Here is a 17,579-nt window from a genome sequence, read left to right as displayed (position 1 = left end):
TTCCTTAGAGCAAGTACCAATCATGCTAATGCACTTAAAGACATCTTGACAAAAGGTTCTATTTTCCATCATTTTATTTAGCCACATTAAGCGGGAATTTTTAAAACAGTTTTCGCTAATAATTTTATTTTTTAAGACTGGGTCTCACTCTGTTGCCTAGGCTAAAGTGCAGTGGCGTGATCATAGCTCACTGTGACTTCAAACTTCTGGGGCTCGCGTGATCCTCCTGCTTCAGCCTCCCTAGTAGCTGCGACTACAGGCTCATGCCAACACACCCAGCTAATTTTTTTTTTTTATAGAGACGGGGTCTCACATGTTGCCCAGGCTGGTCTCGAACTCCTAGTCTCAAGTAATCCTCCCAGCTCAGCCTCCCAAACTGTTACAGGTATGAGCCACTAAGCCCAGCCATTTTTTTTTTAAAAGAATACATTTTGGCAGGTTACATATTGTCTAAAAGAACAATAATATATGCATGTGGACTAGCATTCTAAAATATAAAAAAAGGATTCATAATTAAAATTTCACACACTATCTGATAACAGCGCAGTTAACGTGGGATTCTTAGCTATTTTTCTTAGGACCTAATTCACTAATAATCTACAAAAAAATTACTTAACTGTGGTGTTAAATATAGCTTTTGATAAAAGGAATATTCTAAAAGGTAGAATACTTTTGAAGATAAAGAATAATATTTTTGTTATGTGTTAAAACAGTAAAGTTTTCATTATACAGTTGAATTCAATATAAATAGTCTTCTCAGATAGCAGAAGGCCAAATCAGGGCATTGATCTGAAAGGAAACAGACCAGAGCAAAGCAGCTACCTGAAATTACAGAATTTAGTTTCCAGACATCATTATTTCCTCTAATCTTCACATTGGTGACTAATACATTTACTTTGATGGGTTTGATCAACTCTGATAACATAGTTTCAAACAATTAAAAGGAACTGACCTATATTTCAAATAAAGGTTAATTTATGTTTTGAGAAACTGCTAAAAGATTTGATCAAATATAAATGAATATGCAAGAAGTCACATAAGTCTGTATGTATATATGAAACTTTAATTTTGGAAACACATGTACATACACACACACCCTTTAGCTGATCCCCACTTAAAAAGCTGCCCAATGTTTTATGTCCATCATGTCTACTGGTAACACTCTGGGTAAAATACTGACACCCTCCTATAAATGTAAGGGAAGTAGATTAAGTTTATTATCCAGAAACCCCTGGCACTATACACAATTTTTTATTTCCCATATCCTAATAATGCCTATCCCTCTTCACACCTGCTTCTTGGACTTTCTCATAAACCCTGAAGCCTCATGACAAATTAGGAAAGTAATCATTTCCTTCTTTATGAAGTATACTGAAGGCAAAAGGGATTAAAGTCACTTCACATTAACTTAGCAAAGCGATTTTATGCCAACATTGTTACAACACAAAATAGACACTGTAATATACAATGAACAATTACACAGTGATTTCAAAACAACTATACTACTTATTCCAATTAACAAAATATTTCTCTATAAAAAATATGTTCAAAAGGAAGTTTATATTCACTTCATTTAATATCAAGTTTATAATAATGGTCATACTAGATGCAGACAGAAAATTATTTACCTTAAAAATCCGTATTCTCCAAAGGTATATATATACTCTACTTGGATTATTCAAGGTTTAAGATTCCTGGACAACAGAAGACTTTGGAGCCATTAAACTTAATATACCCAAGAAACAGCCAAAGTCTCATGATTTTGCTAACCAAGGGCCCTTAACAAAGTCAAAGGATGCCACAGGATTCATTACTGAACAAAGATCCTAATGAGTAAATTAAGATGGTCCTGCTCAAATGATTCTAATTCAAGAAACTTAGGTTGCAGATAGGTAATTTCTAATTTTCTAAAGAATGACACCTAAGGACACAGCTGTAGAAGAATTTCTGTATTGGTACAGTAATAGCTGTTGCAAGACCTAGCTAGAGTCAGAATTGGAGAATTGGCTGCAGCACAGAGGTGACGTCTCTTCACTTGTCATTATGTAATGTTCAGGAATGTAACAGCCAACAATCTATCAATACTCCTGGTTCCCTCTATCACCTGGTGTGGTTAAACTACTTCAGTAAGGACAAACTGGGTACTTTCTAAAGGTTGGAGACATTCAACCTGTATTCATTTCCCCACTACATTCTGGATTTGGAGCAATGAAAGGAGCATCCATTGAGCTAAGGCATGTCCTTGCCACATAACAAAGAGAATTCTGGAGAGCCAGGAAGAGCGTGGGGAGTAGTGTGGAAAGGTATGAAGAAGCAAGGTTGTAACATTGGGCATGAGGATGTCAGAGAATTTCTGAAAGAGAGAGCTATCTCCAGAAACTTGCGTATTGTAAGTAACAAGATAATTAACACTTTGGAAGTGCATTTTTTTCCATGGTGGTCAATTATACACTGAGAACTTCCTTTTAAAAGCTTTGCCTTGAAGGGTCTTAGAACATTACCTCTTCAATGTAGAGAATCAGAAGCCTGAATTCTAGCTCCAGCTCTGCCAACAATTAGCTGTACATAACTGATAGAAAACTTTTCAATAGTCTTAAAGCCAAAGCATATTCTCTGTCAGCTTTTCCAAAAACACACAGTAAAGAGATTCCTACCAGGAACACTTTAATGGGTATATTTCAAGTGTTATCTCATAGAGGATTCTCAAGTGCTCAAACCTCGCTGATCTATACCACAGCTTCACAAAAAGGTAATCGGTATTTGATTTTATAATGCATTTTGATGTTTACCTCTGATTAGCCCATATCTGATGTTAAAAGAACTTCTTAAAAAAATTATCTAGTTTCTCCATTCTATCTCCTATGATTTTTCTTTTTATAAAATAAGAATTTAAATTTCTAAATCAAATCCAGCCTTAGTCTAGTTGCCACATCTTATAGATAAAGAAACAGAAATGATATGACCAAGTTCACACAGCTGTTCAATGGCAGGGCAAAGCACTAAAGATGGACAGTGCTGCCTACATAATCTGAAAGCCCTCATTCTCTAGAGGTTAGGATCAAGTTATTCAGTAAAATAAGATGTCAGGAGGTAAGCACACAGTGAGAAAACAAATTTTTGAAACACATGTTTGGCTACATGCATGTAGCTATCACAAGATTAAGAGCCAAAAAAAGATTGGGAAACAGTGTAACCCTATCTCCTGGATACATCTAAAGACCTGTCCTTAGAGATTATGCCAGGCTAACTATGCTATTTCTAACAGAACTGATGATCACAGATGGGGCAAAAGCAGAACTAGGTATTTGGTTCTTGAAAATTTTGTGCCTGCCAATCTTAGAAATCAATGACGCCTTCACTGATATGTTTTCCTCCTTCTATCTAATAGGTACAAAGAAACAAAATATACTTAATCAGTGAGATGTCCCAGCTAGGTGGTAAGCAATGGGAATGAAGTCACAAGCTGCCCAGGATAACCGGTGATGAATGTCAATTAGCCAGGTAGCCACTATTCTAATCTTGGTCAAAAACAACCATCCCATAAGTTTATGTAATTTTAGGTGTTAGAATATACTTAATGAGATAGTTGGGACTAAGGAAACCTAAAATTTAATTCTGAAACTCATTAGGCAACCATTGCTAAGCTGAGCTTGTTTAACTATAAAACGGAAGTGCAACCTTCACTTTTCTCAGCAGCTCAGATGATACTATGAAGATATAGAGTAATGTTATATGGTACAAAACAAAAAGTGCTGTCCAAAGAAAGTACTATTACGAAATTTCTGAATTTCATACAATTTAGATTTTTAAAAAATCTGTATCATGTCAAGGTGTGTTTGGAGAAATCATTTTCCTAGTATTATATTACAAAGTATACATTAAGGAGGACTAAGTAAAAAGGTGTTTAACTGACAAGTATTAGGAAAACACTAAACAGTATTTAACTTCAAAATTTCTCAGAGCTTTGAATATCATGTATATCACGAATCTCCAAAATGGAAAGACAAGTGAAGAGCAGTTTCCCAAACTGCTGATCATCCTACCACCCTTTTTACATGGACCATCTCAGTACAGCTATATTCCAAAAGACATACTTCAGGGAAAAAAACATTCTTACTCTCAATTTTTCCTAGATTCCTACTGTTTGCTTGAATACAAAATCATAAGACATTTTGGCTAAAAATTTTTTCATATAAACATAAATGTGTCCTGATACATGTGGTAGGCATTTTGTAGGGTGTCTATTCTAGCTCTAAAATAACATGACTCTAAATCTGTTAAGACCAGATCACTAACATATCCTCTTTCCAGAAGGCCATTTTGAGTACACCTCCTCATCAGGACAAAGAATGAACACTTCAAGTTTTGTACAAGTCAAATAATCCTTTGTATTGGGTACAATTATCTGCTCAACAGACAGAAGCTCTTCCCTTTGCTGGTCCAGCAGCAGTTTTCTTGGCCTTGGGACCAGCCAAAATGAAAAGATGATTCCATGCATCATTTTATTGTTTATCTAACACTGAATCCCAAACAAAATTTTCTATCTAATTAATAGAAAAGACCTTTTAAACAAAGAAAGAGGCAGCAACCTGAGATGGAACTGGTAAGAGAAAAACATGATAAAATTCTTTGCTAAAATATTGAGAGAAACGGCTACCGAATTTAAGTCTACTACTACCTGTTTTTATAGTTCTTATGTGAATGTTATAAAAGATCTGTTAGAAACTGGTGGCAATGGCAACAAATCCTGCATCAGTTCTTGAATCCTCTATTACAGTTGGTAGAAAGGATTACAAGGTTTGGCAAATACCTTGCATGGAACAAGACTGGTCACAGATTTCTGAGCAGCAAGTAATAAATCTGTCTACAGATTAGATCTAAGAGTTCATTTTACAACTCTTTACTAGATGATATAAGCACTTTCCCTCTCCCATTTGTAAGCTGTACACATGCACCATGGTTTCCGTGATCTCAGAGCTGTTCCTCTGACCAGCCAACAAGAGATTAACACTCTCCTCTTAAACTCTATCTGCACTACACCAGAGACATCACTGAGACAGCTTCTTCTAGGGAGAGAACAGAAACTTTCCATGCAAGGCTGTGGAAGCTGGTAATATAAGGCCAGGAGGATAAAGCTCCTTACTAATGAACAAGCTGACAATGAGTAACAGAGCATCTATATGGAACATGGTTTGAGAACATTTTAAGACCATTCATAGAAATTTGAGACCACTCTAGTTTCTTCCTTCCATGGCTGCGATATTATAAAATTCTAAAGAACTTCAACAAATTCCTGGTACTTTTCTATCTTAAGGTAGCTTACATTTTATAGCCCCAGTGTCCTGCAAAGAGGCTCAACAGCCCACCTATACCTTCATCTGATATGGTCATCTTTTCCTCACCCTTTGGAGAAGTGATTACTTATAGGAAAATTCAGATTCTCCAAAAGGTATATATAAATAGTAAGTCACACTGTTAAATAATGGGTGTTTCTAACAGCTCTTAGAAACTGGCAGAGAGACCAAAGCCCATTACTACCCCTAAATTCACCCACCTTCATACATCTTCATAGACAGACATCAATAGCAACAGTGAGTTTATACATAAAGAATAAGTGAGGCAAAGGCAAAAGCATTATCAATCTGTCTGAGTGTAGGCAATGGTGCTTTGATTATTTACCCGTACAAACTGTTCAGTCCCTTTTTGTTATCCCAACTCAGCTCTTAAGCCGTACATTTTTGCTGTGGAGAACTCAGATGTGATGCAGCTGATCCAGTAATTCTTTTCACAGTACTGCATGTCAATAATGGGAATGATTTCTAATCAATTTAAACTGCACACAGTACTTTAATAGAAGAAGAAGTTTATTACTCCCACTCAGTTGTTCCTGGGGGCTTTGATGTTAAGTCATACATAATTCGAGAAATACCAGGAATCTTCTTAATCTCAGTGACCATCTTTAATACCACCTGTTATAAAAAGAAAAATTATACATACAGATGAGCCAGCATCCCATGCATGTCCAACAGTCCTAAAGGGCTTACATTTGCAATTTAAAATTAAAATGTGCTCTATTTTCACTACTGTCCTCCATATATATATGGGATGGTCTCCAACTAATCTTACACAGTGAACTTATTTTTCTCTATAATAGATATTAGTGACTTAAACTCAATACTACTCAAAGTGTGATCCACAAACAGGTGCTAGTCTGCAGGTTGTGTTTGTTACTGGTCCACAACAAGTGCTTCAGAACACTTACAGTAATTTGACATTGCCGTGGGATCCAAATGTGATTTTATATGTTTTAACCAATGCTTTGCAAATTATCTGTGGCTTAAACATACAACTCTGAGGACACCAAGGTGGCATACAGTACATTATAATAATCACTGTCAAGTATGTAAGAGGAGAGAATGGCCTGGTCACTTGACTGGCCAGAGATATGGCAAATTTGAGCCTTTAGGGAAAAGAGACTCTAAGCCACATTCCCCAACCCAGCTAGCTATAATGAAGCAATAGTACAAACTAATAAAGTCTCCCTTTGATTTTCATTTGTCATTATGTAAATAGCTCCTTTGGAACACTCTGGTAGAGGTATAGAAGAATGGAGAAAAGGTAATCAAAAAATAAGCAGGAACTGTTAGTAGGCAGAACATTGAGCAATTCTTGAGTGCATGGCTGTAAAGACTGCACTCAAATCTTTATGAGATTTGATAAATCTCATCCTTATTTCTAACAAACTCTTCTTCATTCCTAGAGTTTTCTTCTGGGGAATACTATTTATAAAGTAGAGGTTGGCAAGATTAGATAAAATTATAGATTACAACTGGTTACTTTCTACATAGTAATCAGACATTTGGAGGGTATATTAAATTTAGGGACCTCTGCTACAGTATATTAAATAATCAAATGTGTGCAGATTAATAAAAAGAGTTTACCTTATGAACAGAAAACCAACCCCAGAAGTATCAACATTGCTATAGCCTATTCCATTTGCCATATTATAAAATGTAAGAGGTACTGAAAATGTACATTCGAAAAAAATTCATATAAATTACCTCTACAGGGATCTCATTGCCAGGGGTTGCAGGTATACCAGTCATGAAGTCACTAGTAATAAAGGTTCGAATAACCACAGATCTCTGGCATGAAGGCTGCTTCTGAAGTGGGTCCCTATCAAAATGTAATGGTGTCAAAATCACCGGCATCTGGCTGATTTTCCCAGCATAACCTAAAGAAAAGAACATGAAGAACCAATCACTACACCATGGAAAAGCACTCTGTAAATCCTCCCAGACAGTATCTAAAATTACATATACGAGGGCTGTTATCCAGCCATAATTTTCATCATTTTTCATATTACACAGCTGGATACTTTCCAGACAGCCCATGTATACACACACACCACAGTTAAGACTGTTGTCATGCATCAATTTCAGCTACTCCCACAGCATTGCAACTTGATCACTGCACTGATGTCACGGAGATGTGCTCTAAAGATAAAGAGTCGATTCTCATGATTCTCGGTAGTTATATTCTATACTGCAATTAGTGAATTAGCAATATACTGAACCTTTTCTCCTAGAAATATAGGGTTAGGTTCCTACAAGCCTCTGGTTGCAATATTTTCATCAACAGATCAATACATAACTTTGTTTTATGTGTACTTCTGTTTAAACACATCTTATTTAATATTTATTATAGATTCATCAACATTGAACTCATAACCAATAGTATCATAACTCATGGCTGAATAAAACTTATCTCACACACAGATTTTTTCTGTAAGGTACTTCACAGCCTTCTTGTGCTTAGGAACTCAGATGCACTTCAGCACTGTGTTTGAGGATCGTAATTTTAAATAGCAAAATCACCAACAAAAAGCATAAAAGTGCAAGAAATATGGCACCAAGTACATCACAAAAAGGACACTTGTTTATAATATGAGAGTAAAAACAAGGCAGAGTGTCAATCCTTCATCTGGGAACATGTGAGTCTGGCAACTCAAATTTTTTGCCACTCTGAACATGTCCACAAATGGCCACAAGGTGAATAAATCTTATTTAGAAGGCAACATCACAGAACCATCCATAGAATTAAATAACAAAAACAAAAGCATCTCAAAATTAAATAAAAAGCCACATCATCCTGCTAGAAATATTAATGCCAAGCATCCAAAGCTAGTTACAGCATGCACTGATAAACAAAACGAGCAACTTACCAGACTCCCTGAGAATGTTATGAGCTTCAAAGTCAGCTTGGCGTAAAGTACTGAGCACCCCTGTTGTCAAGAAAGTGGGAGTGACGTCTGTAGGAGGTTCTTTAACTGGTGGACCAAATATATAGACAACTCTGAAAGGAAAGAGGTAAACATTATAAAGAAAATACATTTTAGTATGAGAAGCACGGCATGTAGAATAACATTCTTTCCATTTATTTTTAGGCTCTTCTCCTACCCACGTCAACTCCCCAAATGAGTAGGACAGGATATAAGATTATAAGAAGGCCTATCTTCTATGTACCTTCCACAAAGTGAATTCTCTGGAATACCAGTATCGCAGAATGTGCAAAGATATACGTGATTATTACAACCTTCTTTTCACCTAATGTATTGGATTGAAGAATGTCTCCAAAAATCATGTCCACCCTGTGGGTGGAAAAAGGGCTCTGTAGATATAATCAAGTTTAAATGATGTTATACTGGATTAGGGTGGGCTCTAATCCAATGACTGGTGTCCTTGCTAGAGCAAAAACATTTAGAAACACAGACACACACAGGAAAGAATTCCATGTGAACATGGAGACAGAGATTGGAGTCATGCAATCACAAGCCAAGGACTGCCAGCAACCACTAGACATTAGGAAGAAGCAAGGAAGGATCCTCCCCTAGAGCCTTCAGAAAGAACATGGCCCCGCCAGCACCCCAATTTCAGACTTCTGGCCTCCTGAATTGCAAAAGAATAAATTTATGTTGCTGTAAGCCTCTCAGTTTACGGCAATTTGTTATGCGTAGCCCTAGGAAACTAATAAACTAGTTAAATAAAAAAAATAGGTGTCTTTTTGACAAGACTTCAGAAACTGTAATATGCTAACATGCCCCAGAAATCTCTAAGATGAAATTATAGTGAATTTCCTAAAGTTGACTGACCACTCAATATTTTTTTTCCATTTTGAGAAATAGCGATCCTAGAGAGAGAGATTCTCATTTACAATTCATTAAAAAGACCACCGAAATAGTACTTGGTATCCTATTTCCTTCCTAAACAAATGAATCGCTAGTACTTTAAGTATATGCATGTTTGAAAGACATGAAGATACAATGTTAAGTGTTAATAAAGTAGGGTTTAGAACATAACTTGAAGCAATTACAATTAGACAATTATAACAACTTGAAGTGTATCTTGCCACCGGTTTGAAGGAATCTATTTCACAACTCTCACTCAGAAAGTAAGAGGGAGTCAGGGTAGAGATATGAATGTCATCTAGCTAGCTCTCCCTACTCCAACTCCAGCCAGCAGACAACTGTCCCTTTTCCTTAGTCCTGTCTTTAGCAAAGAAAGTAAGTCTCCCCTGGCAACTACCATGGTGAAGTTTAATAAAGTTTTTTTCCCCTTAATATGTACATGGGAGTAAAATATCCAAAAGAAAACAGTAGTTAGAGCAAAACCACCACTACCCACCAACTACTTCATTGCTTCCTTCCCAACATACTGTACCAGGTTTTTGTCCTATGTATAAAAAGTATACCATTACTTCTAAACAATATAGTCCCTAGAGCTCATAAAAGATCTTTAGAGGAGAAAGTGATTAGTTAAGAGAATGCCATGAACCTGCCCTTTTCATCTTCTCATTTCTTGTAAGTGAGAGTAATCACTACGGTATACAGGGACAGGTAGTCACTCACATTGTGCAGAATAGTAAAACTGGAACAGTCCCTTCCTGCACAAAGATTCCCTTATCCAAATTAGGGGGAAAAAAAGGCAAAAATGGAATCATATTTTTAAATTCCAGTTCCCAAAAAGGACCCTGACAAATCTGAAGTCCACCAAGATTCTTTTAAGGGATTAAGTCCATATTTAAAAATCTAGTTTTTTGTTTGCTGGTTGTTAGGCTTCTTATTTTTTTCTTTTTTGAGATGTAGGGGTAAGGAAGGAGAGACAAATGGGGACAAAAAAGAGAAAAACCAGCATATAAAATGATAAAGCTTAAACAAGGGTGAGTGTCCTTTGGCAAAAGAAAAACAAAAAAGAGAGATAAAACCAAGGATGCTGTGAAATGAAAAACATACTAATTACAGAGTAAAAGCAGTGGAGTTAAACTTAGGGAAAGGGAATTTTCTGTATGACATATAGTTTATTTAGGTATTAGCATTCCTCAGAAGATGAATTATGAACAATTGTTCTAACCAAGATAATTATCTCCATTCAAAATAGGCAATTACAAATTTACCATTGTTTAAGATATTAATTTTTTTTCAGTATATCAAAGGTATTCTGTATTTGGGAGCCTTCAGTTGATCTAAGTAAGCTTTTTAATGGGCGTGTTTCCATTAGTAAAAACTTGGCTTCCCTGTGACACCTTATCTCTAACTATCCACACTCTGCTAGGTTAACGCTAACAGGCAGGTTTCTAATTTCTGTAGCAACTGAGTAAAATGAAACCTCAAGTAATTCTTTTTGGTTAACTGCCTAACACCCATGAAGAAAACTGAAGAGGGTGAACAACTGTGAAATAAGAACATTTAATTAGCAGTCTGATACAAAACAAGTGAGATTTTTGAACTGTATATGGGATAACAAAATTGAGTCCTAGAAATAGATTATAAATCAACTGTTGATATAGCCAACATGAGCAATTAACAAATAAATCAAAAGAAAATTAAATCTAAAAATGTAAATTATACATTTAAATATAGCTATTTTAATGCTATCTGACATATGCCAATTTCTTTTCTTTGATTTGTCTTGGAATTACTATTAACCAAGTGTCTATTTGTAATTTTATAACCTGTATACATTTTTTCCATCCTTCTGGAATAAAACATGTTACCATAAAACCAATAGCTAGTATAAGCTGCTAATTTGGAGGACATGTTTTACAGCTGCTTTTAATATTTTACACTAAAATAAAAATCTTATTTCTCCTTTAAACAAATTTTTAAAAATAAACAGATGACTACATTGTGATGAAGTGTCAAAACACAATAGTAAGTCTGCTTAACTGTGACCTAGGCACATATTTGAACTATAAACACAGCCATTCACTCTTATCTTCTATCACCTACCTACATCTACACTTCAGCCTTTTGGTCTTTCATTAATAGAAAAGACCTTAAAAAACACATCCTCTTCCATTACACATACCCCTGCCCTGCATCAGAACATACCTGTTAATGTTGTGACACATGCGAGGTATAAGCCTCGCCAGGAAAATGAGAGATTCCCAGTCAGGTTCATCTTTACTAGAAATTCCACACACGTAACTGTAGGAACGACAGTCACCCTGAAAACAGAAATACAATCGATAATTTTTAATAGTTTTACAGAAGTCAAAATAAGTGTTGAAATATATTTTATACATGGGGACGCTATTAATAGCAATTTTGGGACTTTTTTAACAAGAATATATTGTTGAATAAAACTATATATTAGTTCTCTAATGATATAAATAAATTTCAAATTAAAATCCCATATTAAATCCTACCCCAATTGGTTCAGACATAAAGCATCATGGTAATTTCAAGAATTTATTCAACATATGTTGGAGAGGTCTCCTGGGATTTCATCCCAAATACCTGCCAAACTGTGGATAACCAGCATAGTTAATTTGGCAGACAAGATCTGTCCATGTTTATTGGGTGGATAAAGGATCCTCAAGCAGGAGACAAAAACAACTTATACACATTTACTTATCAATTTGTTTAAACATGAGCTAAAAAAGTTATATTTAAAAATAAGTAAATAAAATTAATAAATGATTCCCTTTCCCTTTGTCCTGTTTAATCAAAATAATTTGCTCTTTTAAAAAAACAAATTTAAAAAGTTAACAGATTCATTAGATAACTACTTAATACCCAGAATGTCAGGTACTGAGAATATGAAAATTGAATGTATTTAATAGTATCTATAGAAGTTTAAAAAGTATTTGATAGTATGCTAATTTGGTAGTATCTATAAAGTATAAAATATACATGGCTCTGTAATCCAAAAAATGATCCTACATAAATAAACAACTGCTAAAATGCCTATAATAATAAAAAACACCTGAAAACAATTTAAACACTCATTGGTAGAAGAATAGTTAAATAAATTACAGTATATGTGGAATATGAGGGAGCAGTTAAGAAGAATCATCTACTTGGAAAGGCATGGAAAGATAAGTTCATGATGTTCAGTTAAAAGAAACAAAATTTAAGAACAATGTGTATTCATAATCCCCTCTTTTTAAAATAAGTGTTTCTGGAATGATACAAACAAACCTACTAGAGAGAAGGAATAAGGAGAATTATTTTTTTCATGTATTTTGATTTTTTACAAGTATGGTTTACTTTGGTATTTAGAAAATAAACCTCATTGCTATACTAACCATAAATTACTTTTACCTGGCCAAATGTCTCAGCTCCAAAGGCCTAAAGACTAAAGTTAGGTATCTAATAACAAAACAAACTTTTTTTTTGGTGGGAAGGGTAGTAGAGGCTGATTAAGGTGATTTTCAAAAAGAGAAATCATTCATCCAACAAATTACATTATCTCAAACATCTATTCATCTGTAACATCAGTATCTATAACACTTGCCTAAAATTTCAACTCAACTCCCTGTTAGCATACAATGGTGGAAGTTTTCTATAACAGATCTACTTAGGGCTGGAAAAACTCTGAAGAATTAAATAACCTGCCTACACTTCTATCTTTATATAGTAGGGTAACATCTGCCTGCAAGTATCATAGCAAATTTCAAAATGAATTTGTGTATGACAAATTAGATAATCCATAAACCACTAAAAGAAAATTATTTCTACAATTCTAAGAAAGCTTATTTCAATAGTAATTTTAAAACAATATAAGCAGCTTACACATGTGGCTTTTTAAAAGGGAAGTAAAGACAGGGCAAAATAGCTAGCTTTACCATGTCCATGAACTAAAATATTTTAGTTTAATTTAAAAGTAACAATGAGTTTTTACATTTTGTTTTGTTCAGACCAAACTACACAAAATCAGAGCAAGGAGAAATTTAAACTGACAAATTCATGTATTTACAAAATGAATATGCTTATTAAGTTTTAGATGAATCTCTACAACAGACTTTCTACACATAATCCTGTAAGAGGACATTAAAAACACATGAACCCAATAACTGGCCCAATTACCATTTTAAGTTAAATTATTGACACCTTTCCTAGTTTCCATTTAACCACAAACTCTAAATAACAGAAAAGAAACCTCCCCTACACTCCCAAGCTTTTGTCTCCCAGAAATTCATTTGAGGGTCATATAAATAAAGGAGAAATTAATAAAATCATTTTATAAATAGCATTTTAAAAATGAGAATTATATTATTCTCACATGCTTTTACAACTGAAAAGGCAAAATAATAAACACAAAAAACATTAGTTGTACACCACAGTTAAGGGAGAGAGTAGGGAATATACAAGCTGATAACAAGAACTAAATGGTGTAATATATTTATCTGGAAGCCTTATTGCAGTTAAAGACTTCTAAAGCAACAGTATATTTCACACCTAGAAGGATAAATGAGGACATGTCCTCTTGATACCTGCCGCACAAGACAGAAGCAAGCCAGCCAACCCTACAGCAAATTTTTACTTTTGGTTAGAGCTGACAGATATTCCAAAACTACAAAATCTCAGCCCTAATACTTAGTTCATATAACTATTAACTCCATAAATATTCTATAAGATACTGCCTCTTTACTTTTCTAAACATGGTATACTTTCATATTTCACTTTCCTAAGTAATTCCTATTTTAATATTGGTGAAAAGAGGAAACTTCAGAAAGTATGTCACAGATCAGTAAATTCACACAACTCACCTGTACACCTACAGTTTTAATTGGCAGCAAGAAAGCATTCAGTGAATGTAGACTTGTAATTTGCATCAGTTTCTCCTGATCCTCTTCTGTCGTGCAGGCTTTGACTCTTTGTAAGAGGGTATGTGGCTAAGAAAATCAATGAGACACTTTTTCAGGTTTCAAGAAAAAGTATTTACTCGTTTAGTATTTACTACTATCTTATGTATCTACACTTACTGGTTTACAGCAGATCATTTTTGGTATCTCCTTCATTTGTGTGTGCTATGCACTATACCAGAAATTCAGTCCTGCAGACTAAGGCTAGGAAGAAGTTAAATCTCAGGATAAGAAATAAGATTAGATTTACATACATCAAGGCTTTAATGCCCTGTCACCACCAAGTAACACAACTTACCTGAGTCAAATCTTACCTCTAATACTTTCTGCCATAAAGTCAGTTTTGTCTGAAATTAATACAGATCCACCCATTTACTTTATTTGGTTAATTTGTCTGGTACATGGTTTTCCATCCTTTAACTTTCATGCTTCTTATTCCCAGGTATTAATAATACCTCTTGTAAACAGACTGTACTTTTCAGATTTATTGTTCTATACTAAACAGATTTAGTTTCCAACCTAGTTTGTCAATCTATGTCTTAAGTAGAGATGTTAGTCCTTTGCATTAAGTGTGGGTTAATGATATGGTTGAATTTCATTCTACCATCTATCTTATTTGTAGTATCTATTTGTCCCATTTTATGTTTCTTTCTTCATTCTTGCTATCTTTTGAACTGGTGATTTCTCCCAGCTCATTTACTTCCCCTTTACTAGTTTTGAAGTTAAACCCTTTATTTCTCTTAGTAGTTTCTCTTAAGTGTTAGCAAAAGAGAATCTTCTGTCCTTCTGGTAAACAATATAAGCATGTTTGAAAGCTTTAACTCAAATCAACTCCCTTGTGGTTTACATGGTATTTCAGCTATATACATTGTTACATATTTTTAAACAAACACCAAAAAGTAGCAGTTTCAGCAAGAGTGAGACCTAGTCTCTACTACAAAAATAAAAAGAAAAAAAAAGTAGAGATCATTACTTTTATTATTTTAGACAGTCCATGTTTGTTTCAATTTTTCTCATTTACCATTTTCTTTGCCTATCATTCCTTCTTGTATCTCACACCTTTCTCCTGGGATCCTTTTGCTTCTCCTGAAGTCAGTCCTTTAAAAACAGTGGTTCTCAACCCTCGCTGCGCAAATTACTTGGGATGTTCAGGTCCCATGCCAGAACAATTAAATAAGAAATTCTAGGGAGATGGGCCAAAAATAGTAAACTTCAAAAGCTTCCCCCAGATCATTTTAAATACATAGCCAGAGTTGAAAGTCATTGCCTTTAGTTCAAGGAACTTTTGATAGTAAATTCTGTTTATCTGAAAATGACTTTATTTTGCCTTTGTTCTTAAAAGACAGTTTAGCTGTTCACTACAGTTAATTATTTTCTCTGGGCACTCTGAAGTCTTGCTTTTACTGCTGCTTTCAGTATAATCGTCTTTCCTTTGTAGGTAATCAATCTTTTCTCTGCAGCTGCTTTGTCTTTGGTAGTCCATAAATTTCACTGAGACATACCCAGAAGGTGTCAAATTCTTTTCCTTCATCCTACTTAGGATGTATCATATTTCCTGAATCTGAAACATCTTGTCTTTCACCAGTGTGGAGGAATTAATATATTTTTGTCTATTATCTCTTTCTGGACATACGTTAGCACTGACCTTCTCATTCTATCTTAACCCCCTCTATTCATTTTCTTTATGATTTGTACTGATTTCTAGATAATTTGTAAATATTCATCTTTGAGTTCACTAATTCTCTCTTTAGCTGTGTTTAATTTCAGTATTATTTTCATTTCTAGAGCTTAGATTTTTTTTTTTCCAAAGCTACCCAGTCATTTTTAGTAGACTTACACCTTGTTCTTATTATCAATAGCATCTTTTATTTCTACTTACTTTATATATTATTAATTCCAGTATCTGAAGTCTTTGACGTTTTTTTTTTTTTGGAGACACAGTCTTGCTCTGTTGCCCGGGCTAGAGTGCCATGGCGTCCAGCTCACAGCAACCTCAAACTCCTGGGCTTAAGCAATCCTTCTGCCTCAGCCTCCTGAGTAGCTGGGACTACAGCCATGAGCCACCATGCCCGGCTAATTTTTATGTATATATTTTAGCTGTCCAGATCATTTCTTTCTATTTTTAGTAGAGACAGGGTCTCGCTCTTGCTCAGGCTGGTCTCGAATTCCTGACCTCGAGCGATCCTCCCACCTCGGCCTCCCAGAGTGCTAGGATTACAGGCGTGAGCTACCACATCTGGCCTCTTTGACGGTCTTATTCTGTTTCCACTCTCATCGCTGGTGCCTTACTTCTGTATGTGTTTTGTCTCTTTTATTGTAAGCTCATATTTGTTAAAATTCTACCTATGAAAATTCTTTGGGACCTAGCTGAAGATATTCCAAAGAGAATTCACACTGCCTCTTGACTGACTCCTGGAGGCACTACCAACCCAGGTCCACTTTAAATTATTAAATAAAACTCTTAGCTTACAGTTTTCAGGCCATACAGATTATATAAACTAAAACTTCAAATCTGCAGAAACACTGGGAGACTTTTCCATTCATCTCCAATTTGGAGCTAAAGTGTCGCTCAGGGTAGAGATCTCTGATCCAATTCCCAGCCCTTTCTGGACCCAAAGTCTCATATTCAAACACTGTGTATGAATAGACTTGTTAAAACCAAAGCCCTAGACCACATGGGATTAGTAAGTGCCCTCAAAGGTACAGACAACTTTGGCTTCTTAAATTGTGTCCAATACATTCCTGACTCAAAAGATTTCCTTCACTTTCTTGTAATACATATGAAAGTATTTTAAAATATTTTATCTAGCATTTTTAGGGATTTAGAATACCCAGTCTTACTTGGCTGGGAAGAGAAGCCTGTATCCAAGAGTCTCTATAGAACACTTTCTTCACTGTCATTTGAAAAGTTATATTAATCTGAATTTTCAAACAATAAAATCCTAATAAATTTGTTGTAAATACTGGAGTACAATAAGAATTCATTCAATTCCTTATAATTAGTTGTGTCAAATTATTACCTTTTTAACACTTGCAGAAAAATCAGCTACTATTTTCAAAATATTGTTGGTTTCAGGAAAGTCCTTACAAATATAAGGTTCTTCGGCACATATTACTCTGATTGCCAGGCCAGGACCTAAAGATAAGAATAACAACAGTATTTAATATAAATTCTGTATTTAATATAAAACATCACTATTTTCAAAATACAAAATCCTTCCAAAATTAAAATCCATCCACCACCATAAGTTCTTTAAAGTATTTAATTTCAAATGTAGCCATTAGTTTCCCATTCAACTCATTTTTTAGAATGCTTAAATTTTCTCCATATCAATAACTTCTATCTTTTTTTAATAGTCAATGTGTATCACAAAATTCTCCAGTAAATATCTGTAATTCATATTATATGTGCCAATCTATTTAAAAATTTT

At 34.7% G+C, this 17,579-nt stretch overlaps 1 protein-coding gene across 1 annotated transcript in view; it reads right to left on the bottom strand.

The window, feature by feature from the left end:
• Positions 1-5,846: 5,846 nt before the first annotated feature.
• Positions 5,847-17,579, bottom strand: part of GMPS (guanine monophosphate synthase) — a 51,525-nt gene continuing 39,792 nt past the window's right edge. The window contains exons 11-16 of the mRNA XM_045539523.1: positions 17,169-17,284; positions 14,053-14,178; positions 11,390-11,505; positions 8,225-8,355; positions 7,062-7,234; positions 5,847-5,969 (exon numbers count right to left, since the gene is read on the bottom strand). Of these exons, the coding sequence (XP_045395479.1) occupies positions 5,868-5,969; positions 7,062-7,234; positions 8,225-8,355; positions 11,390-11,505; positions 14,053-14,178; positions 17,169-17,284 (764 nt within the window). The 3' untranslated portion in view covers positions 5,847-5,867. The remainder of the gene's footprint in view (positions 5,970-7,061; positions 7,235-8,224; positions 8,356-11,389; positions 11,506-14,052; positions 14,179-17,168; positions 17,285-17,579) is intronic.

The sequence above is a fragment of the Lemur catta genome, chromosome 1 (genome assembly GCF_020740605.2).
Source record: "Lemur catta isolate mLemCat1 chromosome 1, mLemCat1.pri, whole genome shotgun sequence".
NCBI classification, from domain to species: Eukaryota; Metazoa; Chordata; class Mammalia; order Primates; family Lemuridae; genus Lemur; species Lemur catta.
Note: the sequence above shows the minus strand (reverse complement) of the source record. Positions and strands in the feature narration are given on the sequence as shown.